This window comes from Harpia harpyja, chromosome 20, assembly GCF_026419915.1.
Source record: "Harpia harpyja isolate bHarHar1 chromosome 20, bHarHar1 primary haplotype, whole genome shotgun sequence".
Taxonomy (NCBI): Eukaryota; Metazoa; Chordata; class Aves; order Accipitriformes; family Accipitridae; genus Harpia; species Harpia harpyja.
In genome coordinates this window covers 200156-224152 of record NC_068959.1, presented here as the reverse complement: position 1 = coordinate 224152, position 23997 = coordinate 200156, and the positions used below count along the sequence as shown (strand labels likewise).

Below are 23997 nucleotides of genomic sequence, written 5' to 3'. Positions count from 1 at the left end.
GAAAAATTGGAGGTCCAGTGAAGGGCCATGAAGAATGATTAAAACATTGGAGAGCTTGACACATGAAGAAAGGTTGAAGAAACTGGTTCTCTTCATCCTAGAGAAGAGAATGCTTTGGGGATCTGATCAATATTACCGTATCTAAAAGGTAGTCTTAGAGAATATGGCGGTACTCCTTTCACAAGGATGCACGGTAAGAGGCAATGGACACAAGTTGCTTCAGGAGAAATTCTATCTGGATATAAGAAAAAATTCTCACTTTACGTTCAAGCGGTGGAATAGGCTGCCCAGAGAAGTGATGTAATCTCCTTCCCTGAGAAGTTAAGGTTTAGCTTGATCCAGCCCAGGGTAACTTAACCTGATTTCAACAGAAAGTTATACCAAATGATCTCTATGTCTTCCTTTTGACCTAGACTCTTCTATAATTCCATGGATATTTTTTACTGAGTGAACATCTTCAGTTATGAATAGTGTTATGTTTTACATTGATACCTCTGCATATGGTAAATTTTCTGTCTATTGAACTTTAGTTTTAAAGAAGATGGCAAAATTGTTCCAGTAATATTTTTTAGCTGTTACTGTTCAGTCAGCTTCCAGTCCCTGGTTTTGAGGGGGTTTTCTTGGGGGGGGGAGGGTTGGCAGGGGTTTTTTGGCTAGAACAAGAAGCTCTTTGCTGCCAGAAATCTGTCACACCCCTGCTCCCTCCCATAGATGTCTTGTGAATAACGATCCAGTTAGTGTTTATCTTCTGTTGAATATATGAAATATATTTAGTTTCTGAAGTATCTTGCTATAGGTAAGGCCTATAGGCAGGATTTTTTTTTTTTTTAAGTTAAGAACACAATTTAAGATTGTGTCATTAATCTCTTCTGAATTTTAAACATCCCTTGAGGAGCATGGATGCTACAACCAGAGAGGCTGTCTACTAATGGTTCTATTAACATTATACATACAGGAAGCACTTTCTCCTCTCTGTCAGTGTTTATTTAATGTTCCTGTATTTGTCAGCTTACCTGTGCCAGGAATGAATTCACTTTCTTAGTAATGGAATGAGGAAAACGGGGAAATAGAGTTGAGATATTAGTGAAGTTAGGAAAAATATGTACCACTTTTACCATTAAAGTAGCAGAGTTTAGATCACTTAAATTTTCTATTCCATGATTGTTTGCTGTAATATTTTTCTAGATAGCCTGTAGCAGGTTATTTTAAGCTTTATTATTATAAAACAGGGCCATAGCTGTTCCTACTGGATGCATGCCTGTCTCTGAGCTGATTTATTTACTGTTGCATGTTTTTCTGATAGCAGAATGTCTGTGGCTAAGATCTGAATGAGAGCAGACATGCATTAATATGTACACTGTTGCAAGACTAAACTGACCTCTGGATTTACATCTTCTAGGGGGCCAAAGGTAAAGCCAGCCTGCCTAACTTCTTAGACCATATCATTGCTTCTGTGGTGGAAAATAAGAAGACGTCTGACGCTGCAAAACGAGCTAGTAATTTAGCTGACACACAGAGAGAGGTGAAGGAAATGGTAATGGGCTTAAATGTGCTGGATCCACACACTTCCCACTCTTGGCTGTGTGATGGTAGACTCCTTTGCCTTCATGATCCTAGCAACAAAAACAACTGGAAAATCTTCAGGGAGTGCTGGAAACAAGGCCAGGTGGGTGATGACAAATAGCCAACCCTTACTGCTTATAAGTATCCTGGAATTTTAACCTGTACCTTGGTTAATGACAAGTCCATTCAAACATTGGCCAGTTGCTCCTGAGTGAATATGATGAATGGAGATTTCAGCTGTAGTGCTATAAACAGGGGACACAGCAGCCCTGTCCACTCCATGCTGCACTGACTTGAGCACATGTGCTCTTGCACGTTGAGGTTTTTCTCAGCTTACCAGTATGAGAGTGTTTGCGGTGACACCCTTTTTAGTTGTGGTGTGGTTTGTGCTGAACCTGCTCTACTACAGCCCAGTAGTGAATCCATTATGATTTCCTGCATGCATCCTAGCATCTACCCCATACTTAGTGCTTTATAGCCTCAGGGAAAGGTCCATTCCTTCCAGCTGCAGCATTTACAAGAATAAAAGTGCTGCACGCAGTAATTTCTGCTGAAATTTTGGGTGTCCTTGATGCAGTGTCTTGCCCTGAGCCTACAGCCTGTGTGAACAGAAGTATTGTTTTTAACTCAGCATCTCGTGTATTGAGCATTCTCCTGGATTGTCTGAGGGGTCATCAACCAATTAGACCTTCCATCAAGAGACTGGACCTTAGACCTGCTGCCAGCATAGCCACTTCTTCAGATCTCAATCCGTAGCGCTACAGCTTAGACTTCTCCAGGAAGTCATTAAGATTGGCCTGGTCAGACAAGTTGAATCTTAAAAAATGGATGAGTAGCTCTGCTGCAGAGAAGGTGCACCCATAGCTCTAACAGCATACGATGTTCGTCAGTGTTCAAACTGCATTCTTGGCACTTGGTTCTGCAGCTACCTCTGACACAGTTACCTTCACTGACTACTCGGAATTGAATGCTGAGACAGTTATGTCCCTCATCATTTTTTCTGGAGAAGTCCTTGTTGTCAGCTGTTCTGTTGTTAATGTGCTAATGCTCTTGGCACTTATATTGCATACTTATTTGTGGTTGCTCACAATGTGTGTGGACTGCTGAGCGCTGATGGAGGAACAGATCAGGCTGCATGTTCTTCTTTTGGCACTCAGAGTCCATTCCTGCTGGAAGTAGAGTACTTTTCAATTAAGTTTAGCATATCCCATGGGACTGCACATTTTCTGGGTCCCTTGGGCAGAAGCATAACTAGCACGTAGCCGTGAGAACTGCAGAGGCGACTGTGGCACCACCAACCACAGAGTTACCAGTTCCTGTTTCTGACTCCCCTAGCCAGCTCCTAATAGGTGGAAGAGGCTACCGTGCAGCACACCCTCGCTTCTCTGACTAGAAACTTAGCTTGCTGCTGGTATTGCTAGCTTTCCCTCTAATTGCAGTTATCTTCTTGTCCTGATTATTTTTTTGGAGTGCACAGGGGTCTCATCTCTCTTTTGAACCTGTTGCATCTTTCTGATTTATGAAGGATTTCAGATCATTATTTTGCAGTCCTGTGGCGTCAGTCATCTGCCTAATTTGGCAAAGAGCTCCTTAGTTTCTGGTCGGTATACTCTAATAATTTTCTTAACCCTCTCTGTCAGCAAATAATACTGTCTCTCTGAGGAGGATCCTAAATATTTTGGGAATACTTATAAAAGATGCGCTTGTCAGTTTCTCTGCAAATGAGACTGGTTAATCACCAGGTGCAAGATGCTGCACGTGGCTGTGGTGTTCTTGACTGTTAATGAATCCTGAGAGGCTCCTTATGGAGTCTAGAGATGTGATTACCAATCTTCTGTCAGATGTGTAGCTTGCAGTGTGCATTGCCTTCCGAGTTGGTGCACATTCCGAGGCTATGGCTACAACTGTCATGCTCATGTACTATTTGTGACCCTCTATTTTAGGCTTTGCCCCAAGATGTGCTATGGATGCTTTTGGATGACTTTATCATTCAGAGGACCCCTTGTATAGTAACAGACTAGGCAAGTCCCTTGCGTATTCAAGGATTCTCCAGCGGTCTTGCACTCGCTTGAGTTCCCTGCTAAAATGTGGAAAGCGATCTAACTGAACCTCTCATTCCTGCACAAGAGAGAGCAGGTGACCCAGGCAGGCATTGCTGTCTTGACAAGGCTATTCTAAACAGAAGTTCTTCAAGCAGAGATTCTCTCAACAGACTCTGTTCTGTCACAGTTCTCCCTTGGCTAACATCCTCCTGTACATCCCAGCTGCACCTTTAAAAGTGAAGTCAAAGAACATTAATTCCACCGCCATTCCCCAAATCATCTTCCCCTTCCAATTTTGTGGGCTGGAAAAGGTTAGTTGGAAAAAACCTCTTAGTTACCCTCCCTAGCACAATAAATGCACGCTAGACACTAGATTTGAGCCACGTGACGATCTTAGCCATGGTAGCATCCGAAATCGTTAAAAGAGAAAATTCTTTTCCGTTAATGGCTGGATAATGAATGGCACTCTGTGTCGTGCAGAAAGAGCAACATTTTTCAACTTTGTCTTAGAAATTGTCAGAAATAAGTTAAACTCTGTCTTATCCCAGAAGTCACTGGGAGACCATAGGGTTATTTCTTTCTTAGGCTGTTCAAGGGTATTTTGCTCTCTTGAACATGGTCGTTGCTCATCTGGGGATACTGTCAGGATTCTCATCCTATAGCAACGTGTTCTTTTCTGAATTTTCATGCTAGGTGTTCTCTTTCTTGAGATACTGAAGATTTGGGGCGGAGTTGGAAGGTTTTATTTCTTTTCTCCCTGTAGTCTGAGAGCAGATCTGCAGGAGATGTGTGCCAACCAAGTCCTCTATCCTTTTATCTTGCAACTCTAGCTGTGTTCTTCACTAGAGAGAACATTTTCTTTCTTCCATGAGAAATTCTCTGCTTAATAACTGGAGGGGTTCTACTAGGTTAAGTAGATTTTTTTTTTTTTTTTTTTAATTGCTATGTTCAAGTGGTCAAGTGAGTATACAGCAGGGATCAAAATTTGTCATTATTTTCCTGGACTGAAGAAGACTAGTTTATCCATCAGCTTAAAGTCTACCTGGCAGCAGTTTCTGCCCATCCTGTTAAAGGTACTGTTATTTTACTCCTCATCCATTATCCCTGTACAATATGATTAAAACCATTCCATTGCCTTAATGTTACAACTCCTCCTGGGATCAGGGAATATATTTAAACTTAGAATCAGTGTATCTACTCTGTTATCTTAGGGAGGTTTGCTGCTTGTCAGGGCCTCACACTGGGACATAGTGGAAAAACTGCTAAAACTTGTCTGTCCCTCAGACATTTACTCTCTGCTGCTGTTCTGTATTGGCACAAACAAAACTACTGGGGAGACCTGGATAGTATCAAGAATGACTGTATGGCTCTGGGACTAGTGGTCAAGGCCATGGAGTCCAGGTGGTTTTCTTAATCCTGCCGGTGAGGGGTACAGGGATGGACTGATCCTGCATGTCAACCAGCAGGGTTCTGGGTTTTATGGTTATGGGAACCTCTTTGAGGATTGAGGACTGCTTGGAAGAGATGGGATCCATTTAAGTGGGGCAAAAGCACCTTTGCCAACAGGCTGGCCAACCCGATTAGGAGAGCTGTAAGCCAGGAATGACAAGGGACAGAGAGTATGACCAGTGATCAAGAAAGGAATTAGTTGATTTGGGTTGGCAAGCAAGCAGCATGGGGTGATGTGAACAGGAGAAATCTCATACTCAAGAAAACGGGGATGAAAGATGTCCACATCAAGCATATGCACATAAGTAAGGAACTGTGTACATCACAGTATTGTGAGGAAAGCTCTCAAGAGTGTGTCTGGGAAATCAGTGTGACTAGGTGTCTTTCTGAAGTGCCTGTACGCTAACGCATACAGCATGAGGAACAAACAGGAGTAATTAGCGTGCAGTTACATGGCCACAATCTCATTAGTATGACAGAGAAGTGGTGAGATAGCTCATGCAACTGTAGTATGGCTAGGGATAGGTACAGGCTGTTCAGGAAGGACAGTTCAGGAATGACAGGCCAGGAAGGTGAGGAGTGAGCATTGCTGTTTATGTGAGGGAGCAGCTGGAATGCATGAAACTGCAGAGGAACGGATGATGAGCTGTTTGAGAGTTTTATGGGCCAGGATTAGTGAGCAGATTAACATGGGCAACATTGTGGCAAGTATCTGCTACAGACCACCTAATCAAGAAAAAGTGATAAGGTCCTCTTCAGAAAACTGCAGGAAGCCCTATGTTCACATTTCCTGGGCCTCATGGGGCCACCCTGATAATCTGCTGGAGGAACAACACAACAGGTCACAAGCACTCCTGAAGTTTTCTGGAGTGTGTTGATGACAACATCCTGACACAGTTGATCAAGGAGCCAACTAGGGAAGGGTACTCTGCTGAACCTCATGCTTACCTACAAAGAAGAACTGGTTGTTGATGTGTAGGTAAGGGGCAGCTTTGGCTGCAGGGACTATCAGATGGTGGGGTTCGCTTCAGGATCCTGAGAGGAGGAAGCAAAGCCAAAAAGCAAGGCCACAAGCTTGGGCTTCAGGAGAGCAGACTTCCACCTTTTCAGATATCTGCTTGGAAGAATCCCATGGGATACGGTCCTGAAGAGGGGCTCAGGAATGCTGGTTGAATCATGCTTAACCTGCCTCGTAGCCTCCTGTGATGAGACGACTGGCTTGGTGGGTGAGGGGAGAGCACTCGATGTTTTTTATCTTAACTTTAATAAGGCTTTTGACACTATCATAATGTCATCAGACAAACTGTTGAAGTACAGACTAGATAAGTGGACAGTGTGGTGGATTTAAAACTGACTGAAATGCCATGCTCAGAGGGTTGTGATTGCAGTGACTAGTGTTGTACCTTAGGGGTCAGTATTGGGTTGAGTACTATCTAACATCCTCATTAATGACCTAGATGGGACAGAGTTCATAGACCCTCAGCAAGTTTACAGATGATGCAAAACTAGGAGAAAGGGCTGATACACCAGATGGTTGTGCTGCTATTCAGAGGGACCTGGAGAGGCTGGAGAATGCACCAAGAAGAATCTCATGATGTTCAGCAAGGGAAAATGTAAAGTCCTGCACCTCAAGAGGAGTAACACCCTACAGCAGTACATGCTGGGGGGTGACTGGCTGGAAAGTGGCTTTGCCTGGAAGGACCCTGGGGTCCCAGTGGACAAGGAGGTGAGCCAAGAATGCGTCCTCACGACAAAGAAGGGCAGCGGCATCCCGGGCGGCATTAGGAAGAGCGCTGTCAGCAGGTCAAGGGAAGTGATCCTTCCCCTCTGCTTGGCACTGGTAGAGGCCACACCTGGAGTACTGTGTCCAGTTCTGGGCTCCCCAGTACAAGAAAGGTGTGGACTTACTGGAGCAAGTCCAACGAAGGGCCACAAAGATGATTAAGGGACTGGAACGTGTTTTGTGTGAAGAGAGGCTGAGAGAGCTGGGACTGTTCATCCTAGAGAAGAGAAAGCTTGGGAGAGTGTGGGGAGGAAATCTTATTAATGGTGTAAATACCTGATGAAATGCAATGAGGAAGAGGGAGCCAGACTCTTCTCAGCAGTGCCCACTGACAGGACAAGACGCAATGGGCACAAATTAAAACCCATGAAGTTCAATGTGAACACAAGAAAACACTTTTTTTAGTGTGGGGGTGATCCCTTCCAACCTAAATGTTTCTGTGGTTCTGTGGGGTTTTTTTGCCTTTTTTTTTTTCCTGAAGTTGACAGGAGTAAAGTAACAACCCCTTTTTGTTTTCTTAAACTTCAGTCTTCTGGAGTTGAGGTTTCATAGCTGTGTTCTAGAATTTAAGGGCTATCTTGTGTTATATTTGAAAACCAAAGCCATTTCTGTTATCCCCAAAGTTGTTTGGGTTTTTTTGTTGTTTTTTTTTTTTTTTTATTCCTCCATTCATTTCTGAATGAATAGTTGTCCTCACTTAGGGACTAAAATGGATACTGATCCTGTTAGAGGCTATTGGGCAATCCAGGTGAAGCGGTGGTTTGTTACTGGAGTGTTTTTAAGCAACATAACTTTGGAGTTGTTTGTCTGTAGGTAGGTCTCTGTAGGTATCTTTTCCTAACACGCTGATACTATGAGAACATCTAGGGGCATCTGTGCTCCTCAGGGTTGAACTGAGCTCTTCACATGAATAAACCCAAGATCTACCTTCAGATCATAGTGAATGTATAGGACACAGCTTGGAATTGATTCAAACTTGCATAGACATGTGAACTGTCATTTGAACATAGGTAGCAGTTACTAAACCTAGAGTTCTTCAAGTGGGGTAGTCCCTGTGCAAGTTCACTTCGTACTCTTCCTTTTCTCACAAGTCTTGTAACTCTCTCTAGAGAGATTGCAGGGTGAGAGGAAATGAGGTGGTCTTGGCCATTGTTAGAAGGATTGTCTGGTATACCCTTTCCTAGTATTGTTAGTTTAGCAAATGCCTTGAGTATTTATGGGGAGAGGCCACTCAAATCTCAGTGTGGAATGTATATACTTGGTTATCCTATACATCTTAAAACCCCTTTTGCAAGTGAACAGCTACTTTTCTGCTACTTGGTTTTGTACTAGGGACTTAATGATGATCCATGATTATACATAAAGAATGAGTTAAATAGTTAAAAAATTCATATCAAAATATGAAAATTTCATATGAGAAGGCTTTACTACAAGTGCTGTTTCTAGTGATAGTTGCATTTGTGCTAAAAAAAAGGAGAGGTGGTGGGACTCAACACCCACTGTACTTCCACAGGTGGATTGACCTTGGCTGGCTGCCAGACCCCCGCCCAGCTGCTTTCTCACTCCCCCTTCTCAACGGGACAGGGGGAGAAAGTAAGGTGGAAAAGTTTGTGGGTCAAGATAAAGACAGGGAAATTACTTAGCAATTGCTGTCAGAGGCAAAACAGATTCAAGTTGTGAAAAAGTAATTTAATTTATTGCCAATTAAAAATAGAGTAGGATGGTGGGGAACAAAGAAAAAGCTAAAAACACCTTACCCCCACCCACTCCTCCTTCATCCCAAAGGCTGAACTTTACTCCTTTATCCCTGACTCTTCTACCTCCTCACCCCTCAGAGCAGCACAGTGGGGATGGAGAATAATGGGGGTTGCGGTCAGTTCACGACGCTTTGTCTCTGCTGCTCCCTCCTCCTTATACTTTTACCCTGCTCCGGTGTGGAGTCCCTCCCACAGGATACCATCCTTCACAAACTGCTCCAGCATGGGCCCTCTCCATGGGCTGCAGTCCTTCAGGAATGGACTACTCCAGTGTGGGTCCCTAATGGGCCACAGTTTCTGCCAGAAAACTTGCTCCTGCATGGGCTTCTCTCCAAGGGCCACAGCTCCTGCCAGGAGCCTGCTCCAGCATGGGGTCTCCATGGGCTGCAGCTTCCTTCAGGGCATCTCCCTCTGCTGCAGTGTGGGGTCCTCCATGGGCTGCAGTGTGGATATCTGCTCCACTGTAGTCCTCCACAGGCTGCAAGGGGGCAACCTGCCTCACCGTGGTCTCTTCCATGGGCTGCAGGGGAATCTCTGGAGCAACTTCACCTCCTCCTCCTTCACTGACCTTGGTGTCTGCAGAGTTATTTCTCTCACTTCCTCCCCTCCCCCAGCAGCTGCGGAGCATTTCTTACCCTTTTTTATGACAGAGGCGCCACCAGCATCATTTATGGGCTCAGCTTTGGCCAGCGATGGGTCTGTTGGAGCCAGGTGGAACCATCTGTGTCCAGCATGGGGTGGCTCCCAGCCTCATCTCACAGAGCCCACCCCTGCTGCCAACACCTTGCTGTGTAGACCTAAAACACTTGCCTTAGTAAGTCTAATACAATACCACTGCTAAGGCAACTGCACATGGCCTGGAACTGAAGTTTGCTTTGACTCTGGTTATTTGTTTGATGCACAAAAACCAGACATGGATGAAAATAGATTTATGGTGTCTTTTGTACGATGGTAGCCAGGAGTATCAGCTCTTAAGAAAGTTTGGCTGCATGTGTAAGAAATTTGGTTATGGTGGAGTAAGCATTCATCTTTGTATTCTCAGCCCGTGCTGGTATCTGGTGTCCATAAGAAGTTGAAGTCAGAGCTTTGGAAACCAGAAGCTTTCAGCCTGGAATTTGGAGATCAAGATGTAGATTTGGTGAACTGCAGGAACTGTGCCATAATTTCAGACGTGAAAGTGCGTGACTTCTGGGATGGCTTTGAGATAATATCTAGTAAGTAATATCTATGGCTGACTAGTTTAACTGAGCAGTCTGTCTTGCTACCTTCAACTCCTCCTTTTCCACCTATTTTCTCAAAAAATAAAAAATAATAATTTTTAAAAAATCCCAATAGCTATCAGTCTCGTCCAAAGAAGCCATTGCTCCTTAGATGTAGTGCACCCTAGAAAATACTTTATTGGTGAAGATCAGGGTAGGGCTGCCCAAGAAAACTTCATTTATACTACAATATGTTGGTGTGTGTTGCTTTGATGTATCAAAAGATGATCCATTTCATGGGAAACTGCCTTTTTTTTTTTTTTTTTTAATTTTCCTCAGTGAAATTAATCATCAGTCACTGTTATTAAGACAGTAAGTAATCTGACTACCCTTATTCTCCTTCCAACCTCAAGTTTTATTATAAAACTGAAGGGAACCTGCAGAGCTAAAACAGACTGAGGCTTTTGATGCTAGTACTCAGACTTGGTAGAATACAGCAACTAAGTAAACTTGACATTGCAAATTATTTTTATAGTAGATCATCTGCGAGTACAAATCAAGTTCATATGTGTTATGAATAGCAATGCTGTATGCGTACCTCATGTGATAACACATTACTTAATGCTTGAGTTCTTTGAGAAAACCTTCTGTCAAGTGTAGATGTGGAAGCTAACCAGTTAAAATTCCTGGGGATATAACTGGTCAGATTAAGGAGCTTCTGAAAAGCAGAGTGCTCTATTTTAGATTGTATATACCTAGACCAGTGTGGTCTTATATTTACAGGTGTTAAGATTTGTAACGGTTCATTGCAATGTTGCTGATTTTAGTGTTGTGTATAAAACGCTTTCTGTATTTATTGCTATGTGCACATAGCAGAAATGGTGAACTATTGGATGATGTAATGGAATATTTGTTCAACAGCGAACTAAATGAGAGATTTATAGACCAAGAATATTCCCTTCCCTAGTCATTTTCCAATCAAAGAGCTCCCAACTTTTGACTTGGTGTTTATATGGTTCAAAGTACAGAGTTTTGTATTTTGTACTGTTAAATTTCATACTGTTTCTATTATTACTCAGAAATAAATGGCCTAGAAGGATATAATGGTGTGGTCTTTCTGTGTATTAACGGTAATTGGGAAACCTCACAAACTCTTCACTTTTGTGCTAGGGTCATTCATGAAAATAGTAAATTTGTATGGGTCAAGTTATCTTTGAGAAATGTTATTTGTAGTTTGTCTCCAGACAGATACATTCCTTTCAGCAAAATAAGCTGCTGCCTTTCTTTTAGACAACGCTTTCACCACACTTTATATGAGAAATGTTAGTGATCTAGGTTGGAAAACGCGATCAGTTTTGCTAGTTTCTTTTAAATACATTTTATTTAGTGTTTTTTCAGCCATGTGCAGTCCCCAGTTTAGAAGAGTATTATTTGCTACTAGTCCAGGATTTCACACACTAACTCATATGAAAATTGTGACTTAGATAATGACTCTGACTTCTCTGCATTACATGAATTTTAGATTTCTCAAATGTGTGGCTGGTCCCCGCCACTTGCATTAAGTTATTTAAGAGATGTAGAACAGCCACTGAATTTGGAGGTGGTATTGAGATAATCTCTTAATTATTCTAGATGATACTTTAGTTAATTTTAATCTTGTGCTGTTCACTTTTAATATCTTTGAGTTCTGAGTGGACTTTTGGCAGGTCTATCTTTTTGGTTTGATCCTTCTTAAACCTGCTTTTCTTTGCTGATCAGATGTTTTCTGGGTTTTGTCCAGTTTTGTGTAATTTGTCAGATCCATATGTTTTCCTCCAGGTAGCTCTTCATTCTGTCCTTTCTGAATAGCCTTCCTACAAGTTTCTTCTTGTTTGGAACAAAGATCCTTGATGAGTTCAAAATCTTGAATACGGGAAGTTCTGAAATGTCTTTAAATTCAAGTCCTTGAGCTTTTCAGTTCACTTGCCTCTCTAAAATCTGTAGCTCATCAAAATTTGTTTTCTTTAAATCAGTTACTTTAGTTTACATATCTGCAGTTCTTAATTCCTTTTAATTTCAATAAAATCATTTTTTTTATATTGCAAACTAAGGCTGTCTTCTGTAGCCTGTTGACATATAAGGCAGATGTGATCCACAGGTCTCCAAGTCCTAGTTCCTTAGGTATGCTTTCTCTTTTGATGCTGTCAGCAGTTCTGCTAGGTCCGGGTAAGATCAGTTGCTTTGTTTGGCTAACAATCCTTGGTAAAGTAGGAGGTGGTGAAGGATGTTACTTTCTGGGGAAAAGGGGATATGAAGGTGTCAGACTGCAGTACACCGTGTTTTCCAACTGATGGCTTCATGAGGAGTTGTGAAGAATCTGGTAGAAGAGTGAACTTTGTTTCTCTCTAAATGTTATGCTGAGTCTTCTAAGCTGTTCCACGTACCACTTCCAGATATACTCTTTTAGCCATTGTAACATCTGATGCAAAACAGCGGTTGATGTGGTTAGTGCTGTCGTATCGTACACCCACTGTTGCATACGTAATGTCATCTTTCTGTGCTACCAGCTTTCTCTGTTACCAGTCAGGATTCACGTACAACTCTTGAAGTGAAAAACAAATGTTTGAATTAGGCACCCCGCTAATTTGTGACTCCAGCAAATAAGAATTTAAAAAACTAAAGGCTGTCTTCCTCAGTAACCACCTGCCATTTAGCTTTTTTGAGTGTGGTGTACTGTGGTTTCTTGCTTTATACTGAGGTTAGGGTTGATTTCAGAGCATGAACCAATAACTTTAATTTTATAGAAGCACCACTCCTCTTGAAAGATAAAACTCCTTTAGACTTTGGTAACAGTAGTAAGGCAGAATGCTTTGGAAAGGCTTGTTTTTGAAATTGAATAAAAGCTATTCTAAAATTTAGCAGCTGTGCAAGATCTGTCAAACTTCTGCTGTAGGTAATGCTATATATCTAATTGTTAAACTGTTGTTTGGTCAAACTATGATAATGCTTGGAAGCCCAAAGTAAAATCAGGATCAGTTCTGCTGTGCAATGTAAGATGTCTTGGTACAAAAGACTTAGAGCTTAAACAAGGTAATGAGCTGTGGTAAAAAAGATACTACGTGAAGAAATCTTCATTTGTTTCTTTCAGAACGGCTCAGGTCAGATGATGGTCAGCCAATGGTACTAAAGCTAAAGGATTGGCCTCCAGGGGAGGACTTTAGAGATATGATGCCTACGCGGTAAGTAAACCTTAGTGTCAATGCCTACAGCAGTCCTGTAGGCACTACAGGAGGAAAACATGCCTTTGTTCTCTTTTTGCTCTCTAGGTTTGAGGACTTAATGGAAAATCTCCCTCTTCCTGAATATACCAAGAGGGATGGCAGACTGAATTTGGCTTCTAGGCTGCCAAGCTACTTTGTCCGTCCTGACTTGGGTCCCAAAATGTACAATGCCTATGGTATGTGAGAATAGTTCTGCAGATGTTGACTTTTATGTGACTCTTTATTATAATCTTAATTATACTTAGGGCGTATGCAAGGGTGTAGCATTAATCAAAACTCAGCGCTTATCCTAGAGCACACTGTAATTTTTTTTTTTTAATGGGTCCTGTGATCTATTTCTGTGCTAGTCCTTTCTGTCAGGTGTGCCCTTTTTTGCATTGTGGTTTCCAAGAGATGTACATATGGTAAGTCAAGTTTGCAAACAATTATTATTTAACACACATAATAAGCATAACACCCATACAGGGTTCAAGGAGAAATTAATATCTTTTTGAGACCAATTGATGCATTTGAGAGGAAAATTAGCCAGCTTCTGGGTACTTCGATCTGTGCGTTCATGTTTCCGACCAGGGTTGTAATTTTCTTAACCCATGTCTAACAACACAGTCAACTGACAACTTGCAAGAGAAAACTTGTAACCATGTCAGCTACCTGAATTGGATAGTTTTGTCCTCTTAAGACTGTAATTACATAGTAGGTAAACAGCATACAAATGGAGGAAGCCTTTGTCTGAACATATACCCTGCATGGGGCTGTGAAGCATTAAACTTTCAAATGATTATCAATACAGCAGAGTGTGGAGGATATATGAACAATTAATGCATGTCGTATCAACTTGAATTATTTCAATTCCTTAATGTACTGACTTTGAGGTGTCATGAAATGAAGTGGATTGGACCACTTAAAGAATCACCTTCAAGGGTATTAGCAAAAATGATTTAATAGGAATTTATAAAAGTGTGACTTCACAAAATTCAATGGCAAGGTTCACTCTATTACTTAATACATGGATGAAACGTACACAGGAAAATCAAGTTAGAATCAAACTAAAGTTATGTATACAGAGACCGATGACACAAAAGATTGAAAAACATACAAAGGAAAATCAGGTTAGAATTGATTTATCGTTACTGGTACAGAGACCAGGAATATAAAAAGGTAGGGGAGACCCTCCTGTTGAGTCACGAGGTTCAGAGAAGACTGCTTTGCTTTCTGAATTCCTGATGGAGCTTAGGTGCGACTGGATCCACTCCTAGTCCCAGACGTGGGCAGTGGTTTATGTCTAATACAAGGGATACAAAAGGGTAAGGAAACCTTCCCGTTGAGTCACAAGGTTCAGAGAAGAACCCCTTGCTTTCTAAACTACTGATGGAGCTTAGTTGCTGCTGGATCAACTCCTAGTCCCAGACTTGTGCAACGGTTTATGTCTAAAGGGATTATGAGTATAATAGCAGCCCAAGATTCATTCAGTTTGAATAAAGTTTACGACAGTGACTTACGTATAGATTTGAAAAGCAATATTTGTAATATACTTGCTATAGAACATTCAGGTTAGTACACACACACATGCATAAAGACACTAAGAGATATACAGGTATGCAAGTCAAAGAGGTATACCTGTTCAAAATTCCCCTCGAGGTCAGTGAAAATATTCACATCAAATGCTTCAGCATCTTTCTCAATGGGCGAAGGGTTGAGCCTCAAGGAGCAGGGAGTATCAGCCCAAGTCTTGTCGGCTTTCAGCGACAGACCTTCGATCTTCACCAACTGAAGAGTTTGCGAGCTCTGAGAGGCATCCCATTCAGAGGGAGATGCTGGTCGCAGCTCGCTGCAGCCCCGGAGAGCTCAAAGGGTCTCACTTGGTACCACTGTTCATAGGTTTGTGAGATGATTGGCTTTAGTCATCAGTAAATTACTGGGATTCCAGTAGCACTGGTACCGTTTCACTCAAGCTATGATCCAGGTAAGGGATGTTCCAAGGCTGTAAGAGAATGACTTAAGATCACATATGGGATGCTCCAAGGTTGTCAGGAGAGAACTGAGATGTGTCCCAAGGTTGTTAGGAAATGACTTCTCTATTCCTGTCCCCCACCTCCGCCAGGCAACAAGAGTCCTTGGTACAGTCAGTGCAGCTCCCTGTCTTAGCCATGCAAGAGTTCCCTGTACGGTCAAGGGATGCTTAACTGCCCAACTCATTACACTTACACTAAGGCCTAGTGAGACCTCCGGAGTTCGTAGATCGGCCCGGGGCAGGGGGGGAAATGCACCACCACATGAGGTTGCAGCCAAAAGCATGTTTTGGAGACTTTTAAATTAAAACAAATGATTGTTAAAGTTCCAGGATACTTTTAAATAACTGATTGATTTGGAAGTATGTACTTTTGCAGCTTTAGAGTAAGATAAATAACGTTTAAAGTAGTTGCTCTTTGTATATACTGAAAAACGTTAGGTGATACTGATAAGGAAAAAGTTGGAGTCATCTTGCAAAGCAAGTATGTGGAAGCAAACTTAATGTAACTTCTGTAGTTCTCTTTGAACGTTGATGAGACAGGGGTGCAGGGTTTTTTAGGGTTTTGCATTCCAATTATTGATACACCTGTGGTAAAAGCTCACCTGAGGACATGAAAGATTTTTCATTGTTTCATCTTTTTTTAAAAAAATGTTTTAGCTCAGTGACCAAGTATGGATTAGACTTAAGCTGTAAACCCAACATATTGCGGTTCTGAGAAAGTGTTTGTGAAGTTATTTGGTGGTTTTTTTTTTTAGCAGCGTGACATCACAAGTAAGAGTTAAAAAAAATAGGGGTTTGTGAACTTAGGAAAATTGAGCTTATTCAGTATTTAACGGTGTTCAGTGTTTTGGTTTGCGTATTACTTGACATGTAAGTTGAGTGAAGAAGGCTGTATACCAAAGAGCTTATAACGTAATCAAGCAATATATATATGAGTGCAGCAAGTAGCAAGGTAATCAGTCATGGCTAACTTGTCTTCGTGTATTGCTAGTTGCTAGTAATGGAAGGAATGGATTCATTTTGTTGAATTTATCTTAAATGTCAAAGTTTTTTCTTTTCCTTTGTATCAGAGTTTGTGGAGGGAGTGTTGACGGTATTTTTTTGGCATAGAATGTAACCCTCTACTATTTGATCCTTCTTAGATCTATAGGTCTTGGTCCAAAGGGAGAAAGTATTACACTTTGTTTACTTTCAAGTTAAAAGAAAAAAATGAGCTAGGTCTGTCTTCAAAAACAGTTTTGTATCTTTTTGCTTTTAGCTGCTTTACAGACAAAGGGTGGACCTAGATATAAAAACAGTAGTTCTGTCTATTGTTGTTGTGGTTTAACCCCAGCCAGCAACTAAGCACCATGCGGCCACTAACTTGCCCCCCCACCCCAGTGGGATGGGGGAGAAAATCGGAAGGGAAAAGGTAAAACTCGTTGGTTGAGATAAGAACAGTTTAACAAGACAGAATGGAAGAAACTAATAATGATGATGATAACAACAATAAAATGACAATAATAATAACAAAAGGATTGGAATATACAAAACAAGTGATGCTCACCACCTGCTGACCGATGCCCAGTTAGGTCCTGAGCAGCAATCTCCTGTCCAGGCCAACTCCCCCCAGTTTATATACTGGGCATGATGTAATATGGTAAGGAATACCCCTTTGGGCAGTTTGGGTCAGCAGTCCTGGCTGTGTCCCCTCCCAACTTCTTGTGCCCCTCCAGCCTTCTTGCTGGCTGGGCATGAGAAGCTGAAAAATCCTTGACTTTAGTCTAAACGCTACTTAGCAACAACTGAAAACATCAGTGTTATCAACATTCTTTGCATACTGAACTCAAAACATAGCACCGTACCAGCTACTAGGAAGACAGTTAACTCTATCCCAGCTGAAACCAGGACAACCCTACTTAGCAACAACTGAAAACATCAGTGTGTTATCAACATTCTTCTCATACTGAGTCCAAAACATAACACTATACCAGCTCCTAGAAAGAAGATTAACTCTATCCCAGCCGAAACCAGGACAATAGTGAAAAAGAGTAAAGTTTCTGGTGCATTCAATGTATTTTTGTTGTAAATATATGGCTTTTTTTTCCGAGTATGTGAGGGGAAAAAAGTTCTCAATAGTGAGGTAAAGTCTTTCATGTGCTTAGCATTTTAAAGTTACAAACTGTCTATATTAGCTGCTGTTTCTGGTCTGTTATGATATGTACTGTACAGTGAGTTGAGTTCATGTCCCCAGAAGCTCATATTGTAAATAGAAAAGAGATAAATACGATGGTGATCCTAAAATATAACCAGTAGTCTCTGGTCATACTGACATTAGTGTTTGCTGATACAAAGATTTTTTTAATCTTTTAATTTTTTTCTCCATGTTACTCGCTAGAGGAGATGGTAAAGCAAAAGTAGAGAGAGAGAGTGCTTTTGAAGGGTCAGAGGAAGAGAGAAGAATGTGTTATATGAGAAGGTGAAGGAATTAAGCAACAAACATTTGAAATCTCTCTGTTACTCATAGCCACTTGAGAGGTATAAGATCATCCAATATATAAAGGTATAAGCACTTGAGAGTCTGCAGGTGTTCTTCCTTACTGAATTTTAATCTGAATTGTTAATGATGAGTTGGACTATAACTGCTGTGAATTCAGCTGATCATACAAATTTTACAGCTGAGAAAATAACAAACTGTTGGAGGCTTATACTTGTAACGGTCCAATGACTTGCTGCACACAGTGTGATGCTAATGCCACTTACAGCAGTTGGGGTTTCTCTTAGAATCATAGAATGGTTTGGGTTAGAAGGGACCTTAAAGATCATCTAGTTCCAACCCCCCTGCCATAGGCAGGGACATCTTTCACCAGACCAGGTTGCTCAGAGTCCCATCCAACCTGGCCTTGAACACTTCCAGGGATGGGGCATCCACAGCCTCTCTGGGCAACCTGTTCCAGTGTCTCACCACCCTCACAGTAAAGAACTTCCTTACATCTAATCTCTTGTACCTCCAAGCAAAGGAGAACAGTGCCGAAGAATGCCTACTAACTTTGTGTTACGAAAACCAAGTTCCCTACTACAGACTATAAATGACCCTCAGAGAGACAAAATTGTAAAGTACAAGTTCAGGCTTTGTTTTTAAAATGCTTGTTTTCTCATGACTTGGGTGAACTATATTTGCTGCTTCTATTTCTTGTAAAATAAAAGTACTAGTTACCAGTAAACTTTTTACTTAGGCCACACATGACATGAAAATAACTACTTCAGTTGTCCCTTGACATTGGTTTCTGCTCTCATTGCTGTGTAAAGTTAGCATTCTAGAAAGATCTTTCAGGCAGGTTATTTTTATAAGAGCTTAAAGAGAATTTGATTTTATTTTACACTCCATTATAGGCTTAATTACTGCAGAAGACAGACGAGTTGGTACCACAAACCTGCACTTGGATGTGTCGGATGCTGTTAATGTCATGGTGTATGTTGGGATTCCCATTGGGGAAGGGACCCATGATGATGGTAATGTTTGAGGAAAGCTGTTTTCTGTCCATTAAAAATCAATTGTGTGTGTGAGAAAGAAGACTGTACCTTCTGTTGTTTAAGCTTGTCATATCTATGAGATATAACCCAGGCAGTTTGCTATGTCTGCAGCACATATTTAATAAGTGCAGTAATGCTTCATTGGTTCCCAGTTGTGGAAGCAGCAGAGTTTTGCTGGAAATTAGGTATCTTCCTGAAGAAAGGAGAAGGGGTGATAAATTATTCTTTCTTCTCATTGTATTTAAATAATTGTAGTTAATTCAGTTTGAATTCATGACTGAGCTTTGGGATTAGCTGTCAGTTGACACATTTCCTGAATTTTGTTAAGATGAAGCTTGATGTGCTTAGAAAGGGCACTGTATGATGCAGCAGTTGCGGTAGCAGTGTGACTGAATTTAGCGGTTCAAAATGCTCCTTCCTCTTTTATACGTCAAAAATCAGAAGCTTTGAAATCGTATCACTTTTATGTGGATTCCCCTTTCAGAGGTTCTGAAAACAATTGATGAGGGAGATGCTGATGATGTAACAAAGCAGCGAATCCATGAAGGAAGAGAGAAACCTGGAGCATTGTGGCACATCTATGCTGCCAAGGATGCTGAAAAGATACGGGAACTTCTCCGGAAGGTATGTTGGTTACAAAGGAGGCTTGAGCCTACAGGATTCCTTGACTAGCTTGCTTACAGCAGCTGAATGATACAAATTGCTATCAACATCAAGCGTATAGGTATTCTGATACTGTCTTTGAGGATGTTAATCGTTATTATGTTCCCAGGTTTTCAGCCTGGTCTAGAATCTTCATCCTAATGCACGTGTCACTTGTTAAGACCTAAATGAGGTTAATGAAAGTAATGTCCTACCTTGAAATAGTTTGTTTGTTATGTTTTTTGGTACAGAGCTTTTTGTGAGCCAGCAATATCAAGGTGCTGTGTCATGGTTTCACCCCTACCCCATATCTTGGCCCTAGGTTGGAGAAGAACAAGGCCAAGAAAATCCCCCAGATCATGACCCCATTCATGACCAAAGTTGGTACTTGGACCAGACCTTACGTAAGCGACTCTATGATGAGTACGGTGTACAAGGCTGGGCAATAGTGCAGTTCCTTGGAGATGCTGTGTTCATTCCTGCAGGTGCTCCCCATCAGGTAAGTTTGCCAACTCCAGGCTATATTGACAAGTAGAATTGAATTTGAGGCACAACAGAACTGCGACTTCAAAATAACTGTTAGTTAATATTGCTGACTTATGTTCCTTTTTCTACATATGCAGTTCTTAAGGAGCTACTTGAATTGGATCTTAGTCATTATATTAGTAAAAATTATATAAATACCTGAATGATGTGTACAGTGCTGTGATGGAATTAAGAGGGAAAAAAAAAAAAAAGGGTGAATGCTGGGAAAACATGTCTGTCTAGTGGAACTTTAGCCAAGGGAACAGAATTCCAAAAAAATGTGGAGAACAGTAGAGAACTTGCTTTGGGGAACACTAGTGTATGTGGGAGAACAGGGAACATGTGAGATGTCATGTATTTTGTTCTGGTTTTACTATTAGACACAATTCTGCGTGAGATCAAATAGGCTTCAGTTCCTGTTTCTGAGAAGTAAATGTGGAAGAACCTAACATATGTGCTGGTGGGGTTTTGGGGGGGTTTGTATTGTTCATTCAATCTTCATGTATTTATCACTTGATACGGGTTTTTTTTAGGTCCATAATTTGTACAGCTGCATTAAAGTGGCAGAAGATTTTGTATCTCCAGAACATGTGAAGCACTGCTTCCGACTGACCCAGGAGTTCAGGCACCTGTCTAATACTCATACAAACCATGAGGATAAACTGCAGGTAACCATTTTATGACAGTAGTCACTAAATATATCCTGTGTTTTGCCAGCTTTGTTGAGTACTAGAAACGTGTGGCTAGTGATTTAAGAAAAAGTAACAACTTTCCACACCTTTGGAGGTTCTAATTTTACAAGTATTTTAAAAATAATTAATGCACCTATGTCTACAGTATTATGTAAATAAAAACTAGTAATGAACTTTTGGATTTCCAGAGAACTTTCCCACTAGTGCATGTGTCAGTATTAGTAAGTTTTTAAATAGCTGAATCCTGAATGACAGTGAAGTGTAGCAGAAAAAAAAAAACAAACTATTAAATGCAGTGCTTTGTTCTGAAAAGATATGTTTATTTGACCAAGGACACTTGTATTTGTTTCTTTATTTGCTAAAGGAGAATTGCTCTGAAAGTGAAGGCTTGCTTATTTAAATCAGGGATATGGTTTAGTGGTGGACTTGGCAATATTAGGTTTACAGTTGGACTCAATCTTAAAGGTCTTTTCCAACCTAAATGATTCTATGTTTCTAAATTAGTCCCAAACAGGACTAAATTAAATGTGGTTTGCTTTGAAGAAGTGTGACTGCTTAAACTAATAATTAATGCACAGAACATATTATGCACTGAAGTAGTACATGATGTATAAGACAGTAAGTTCTACAGCAAGAAGACTGTAGGATACCTTTTTTGATTTCACCTATGTATGCTTCTGAAGAGTTAGGTATCTGTTTAGTTTGCAAATTTTGTTGTCAGCATTTTTTGTGTATTAGTAATCTCATGCATGTAAAATGAAGGAGGGCGGAGATCTGCAGAATGGCTGTTCTTGTAAAAGTGAGTACTCAATATAGAGCCATTCTCCAGTATGTCACCCAAGAATGTCAGAACTTACCATGTTAATTCTCTGAAACAATTCCGTGAAAAATTGCTATCAATTTCTATATGGATTTGTACAGGATTTTAAAGGAAAGCAGAAGTAGGATCAACTCTCATTGTGGGGATCCAGCTTCTAACACTGTACCTCTTCAGCTGTAGTGATACAGATATAGAGGTGTTTCTGTAAATGAATACATTGCAAATGAATAATGCTTATTATTAAAAAAAAAAAAAAAGTAACTGCTGGCAAAGTGGAACTCAATACTCCTGTGAAAAGGAATACTGGTTGTATTTGTGCCTCACAGCCAAATTTGACCATTTTTCTGTGTCATTTTTCAGGTGTATTTTTATAGTATTTTTATATAAACATCTGTCTATATATATATATATATTTAAAAACATACACAGAGGCAGTAACTGCCGCATAAATGATACAGAAGACTGAGACCATACGTGCATCAGGAAAAAACTGTGGTGCTTGGCAGTTAGTTGAGCAAATGCAATTAAGCTGCTCACCTAGAGGTGAAAGTGTTCCGTTCAATACCTAGAAACTGAATTCAAATAAACTTAGATCAGAAAAATCAGAAACAAGATAGAGCTTTGATTGTTAAATAGCTAAGCGTGGAACAGATTGCTGTGAGTACTAGTGGATTTTTCATCTCTGATCTTGGTTGCCTTTCTGGAAGATGCACAAGTTAGAAGAATTTCTAGTCTCCATACAAAGACAACAGGATGGTTTGTTGTATCATCTTAATTTACATAGGGTTAAACCATATGATTTTCTTGCTCCTTTTGCGTTTGATTCATGTGAATCTGTAAGTGACTTGGCTCACAAGGACTTTTTCAAAATAAACTCATGTGCGTGACTTCATAGTATACTTCCTCCTAGCTCTCACAAAAGAGACTTTATCTTAAAATAACATGAGTAAATATATGTTGCTGGATGACCAGAAAATGAGTTCATATATCAGTGCAGGTGTCTAAATATTTGTTGTCTAATCGTGACAATTAAAATTTGTGCTGTTGATATCCTGAAGCAGTGATAGTATATACTTTGTGTATACTTGCTGACTATTACGAATTCAGCTGTCAAAGTTGATGGCATAGGTATGTAAGACTCTGCTTGTTAGTCTGTAGAAGTTGATTTTGTTTTTTTCCTGTTACAGGTGAAGAACATTATCTACCATGCAGTCAAAGATGCTGTTGGCACACTGAAAGCTCATGAATCCAAACTAGCTAGATCGTAGGAATTGCTAATTCCAAATGCCCTGTGAAGTAAGCCTTTTGCTCACAGTATATACAGGGACTGCACATGACTGCCTCTGCAGGAGCAGAGGCTTCTCACTAAGAGCTGGTGTGGTCAGTATTACACACTCTTCAGCCACTGTTTCCTACGCTGCCTCAACACTGAAGGTCTAATGGAAGGTCGTACTGTTACAGGCAGAATTCCAGATTCTAACGGAAGGTGCCATGTCCCTTTCCTGTGGCCTTTTGCAAATTGGAAGAACATGGAAACCACTTGGTGTTCCTGCATATTATGATTAGAAATGGTATAAAGAGTGTGGATGGTTTTTTTTTTCCTCATGCCTAGTTAGTCTCCACTAAGTTAGAAGGAATGTGCAGGAGGTGGGTTGTCCTACTGCAGACTTAGTTGATAGCTGCTGAAGGAGTGTGACCAACAGTAGCCCAACTGCAGAAATTTAAGCAAACTTCCCATGTGAGATACAGGCCAAGGAAAAGAATAAAGCTATTCTCTGCACTCCCCTTCTTGTAGCCGTTTCTCTATACACTGTAGAGTTGCAGAATTAAAGGGAGAACCCACTTTTTTTCCCCCAGGAGACTCCAGAAATAGGAGAATTGTGTATTTAGTGAAAAACTAGGTTTGTAGTGAAACAGTTAATATTTCATGAAAGTAGATATTTTTAGTATTTTTGAAATACCACAACTGTTCCTGGATTTTCAAGGAAAGGCGCATTACATTTAGTCTTCCTTTCAATAAAATCAAGAAGTGATTTTTAGAAAGCAGTCCAAAATAGCACAAAAACAGCCAAAGGAGAGTGAATAGAAATTGACACCCCACCTCCCTTGCCCATAATTCCTCACCCATCTTCCCCCCCTCTCCCTACGCCACCCTGCTTCCTCAGAATGAGAAGTAAAAAGGAGTATAAACTCTGTTCTCATGTGGAGATGTTGTACATCTCTCCCTGCACTGGTGACTGCAGGCAATAGTTCACCCAATACCAGTGCTAGCTGAAAACATCTATCCTTTCCAAAGTGAAGGAAAAGTTAACTTTCAGTGTCAACTTTGTCCAGAACTATTTTAAGTAAAATGTTCCTGCTTGATAGAACTGTATTCAGAATTTACTAATGTCAGCATTGATGCAATGGATTTCATTGTTCGGGTACATGGGGAAATGTATCTACCTTATATCCAGCTGTACTGTAGTGCCACCTGCAGGCCTGTTAATATGTTCACGGTTATTTCATTTTTTTAAAAATAAAAGTCATTTACTGTAACAGCCTGGGCAGTTTCTTTCAGACTTGTACACTGATCTTCTGCTTTGAGTTTGTCTCAGCTTCTGCCTCTGGTAGTGTAGGCTACCTGTTAATTTCTTGCCCTGTGTCTCACCAGAAGGCTTGGAGGTTTTACGCCTGGGATCCTGAGTATGTACTGGGAGCATACCAAGCTACCTGCAGATTCTTGATTCTCAGACATAGTT

At 40.8% G+C, this 23997-nt stretch overlaps 1 protein-coding gene across 5 annotated transcripts in view; it reads left to right on the top strand.

Annotated features, from left to right (window-relative positions):
• KDM3B (lysine demethylase 3B) overlaps positions 1–23794 on the top strand; it is a 72305-nt gene extending 48511 nt beyond the window's left edge. For 4 of the 5 annotated variants that reach the window (XM_052816164.1, XM_052816165.1, XM_052816166.1 and 1 more), the window contains 9 exons: positions 1400–1666; positions 9637–9808; positions 12921–13011; positions 13099–13229; positions 18437–18556; positions 19062–19201; positions 19542–19718; positions 20278–20412; positions 22444–23794. In XM_052816164.1, the coding sequence (XP_052672124.1) occupies positions 1400–1666; positions 9637–9808; positions 12921–13011; positions 13099–13229; positions 18437–18556; positions 19062–19201; positions 19542–19718; positions 20278–20412; positions 22444–22524 (1314 nt within the window). In that variant the 3' untranslated portion in view covers positions 22525–23794. Of the gene's footprint in view, positions 1–1399; positions 1667–9636; positions 9809–12920; positions 13012–13098; positions 13230–18436; positions 18557–19061; positions 19202–19541; positions 19719–20277; positions 20413–22443 lie in introns of those variants that run through there. The other variant, XR_008239479.1, reaches the window with a different exon arrangement.
• The last annotated feature ends 203 nt before the right edge of the window (positions 23795–23997 follow it).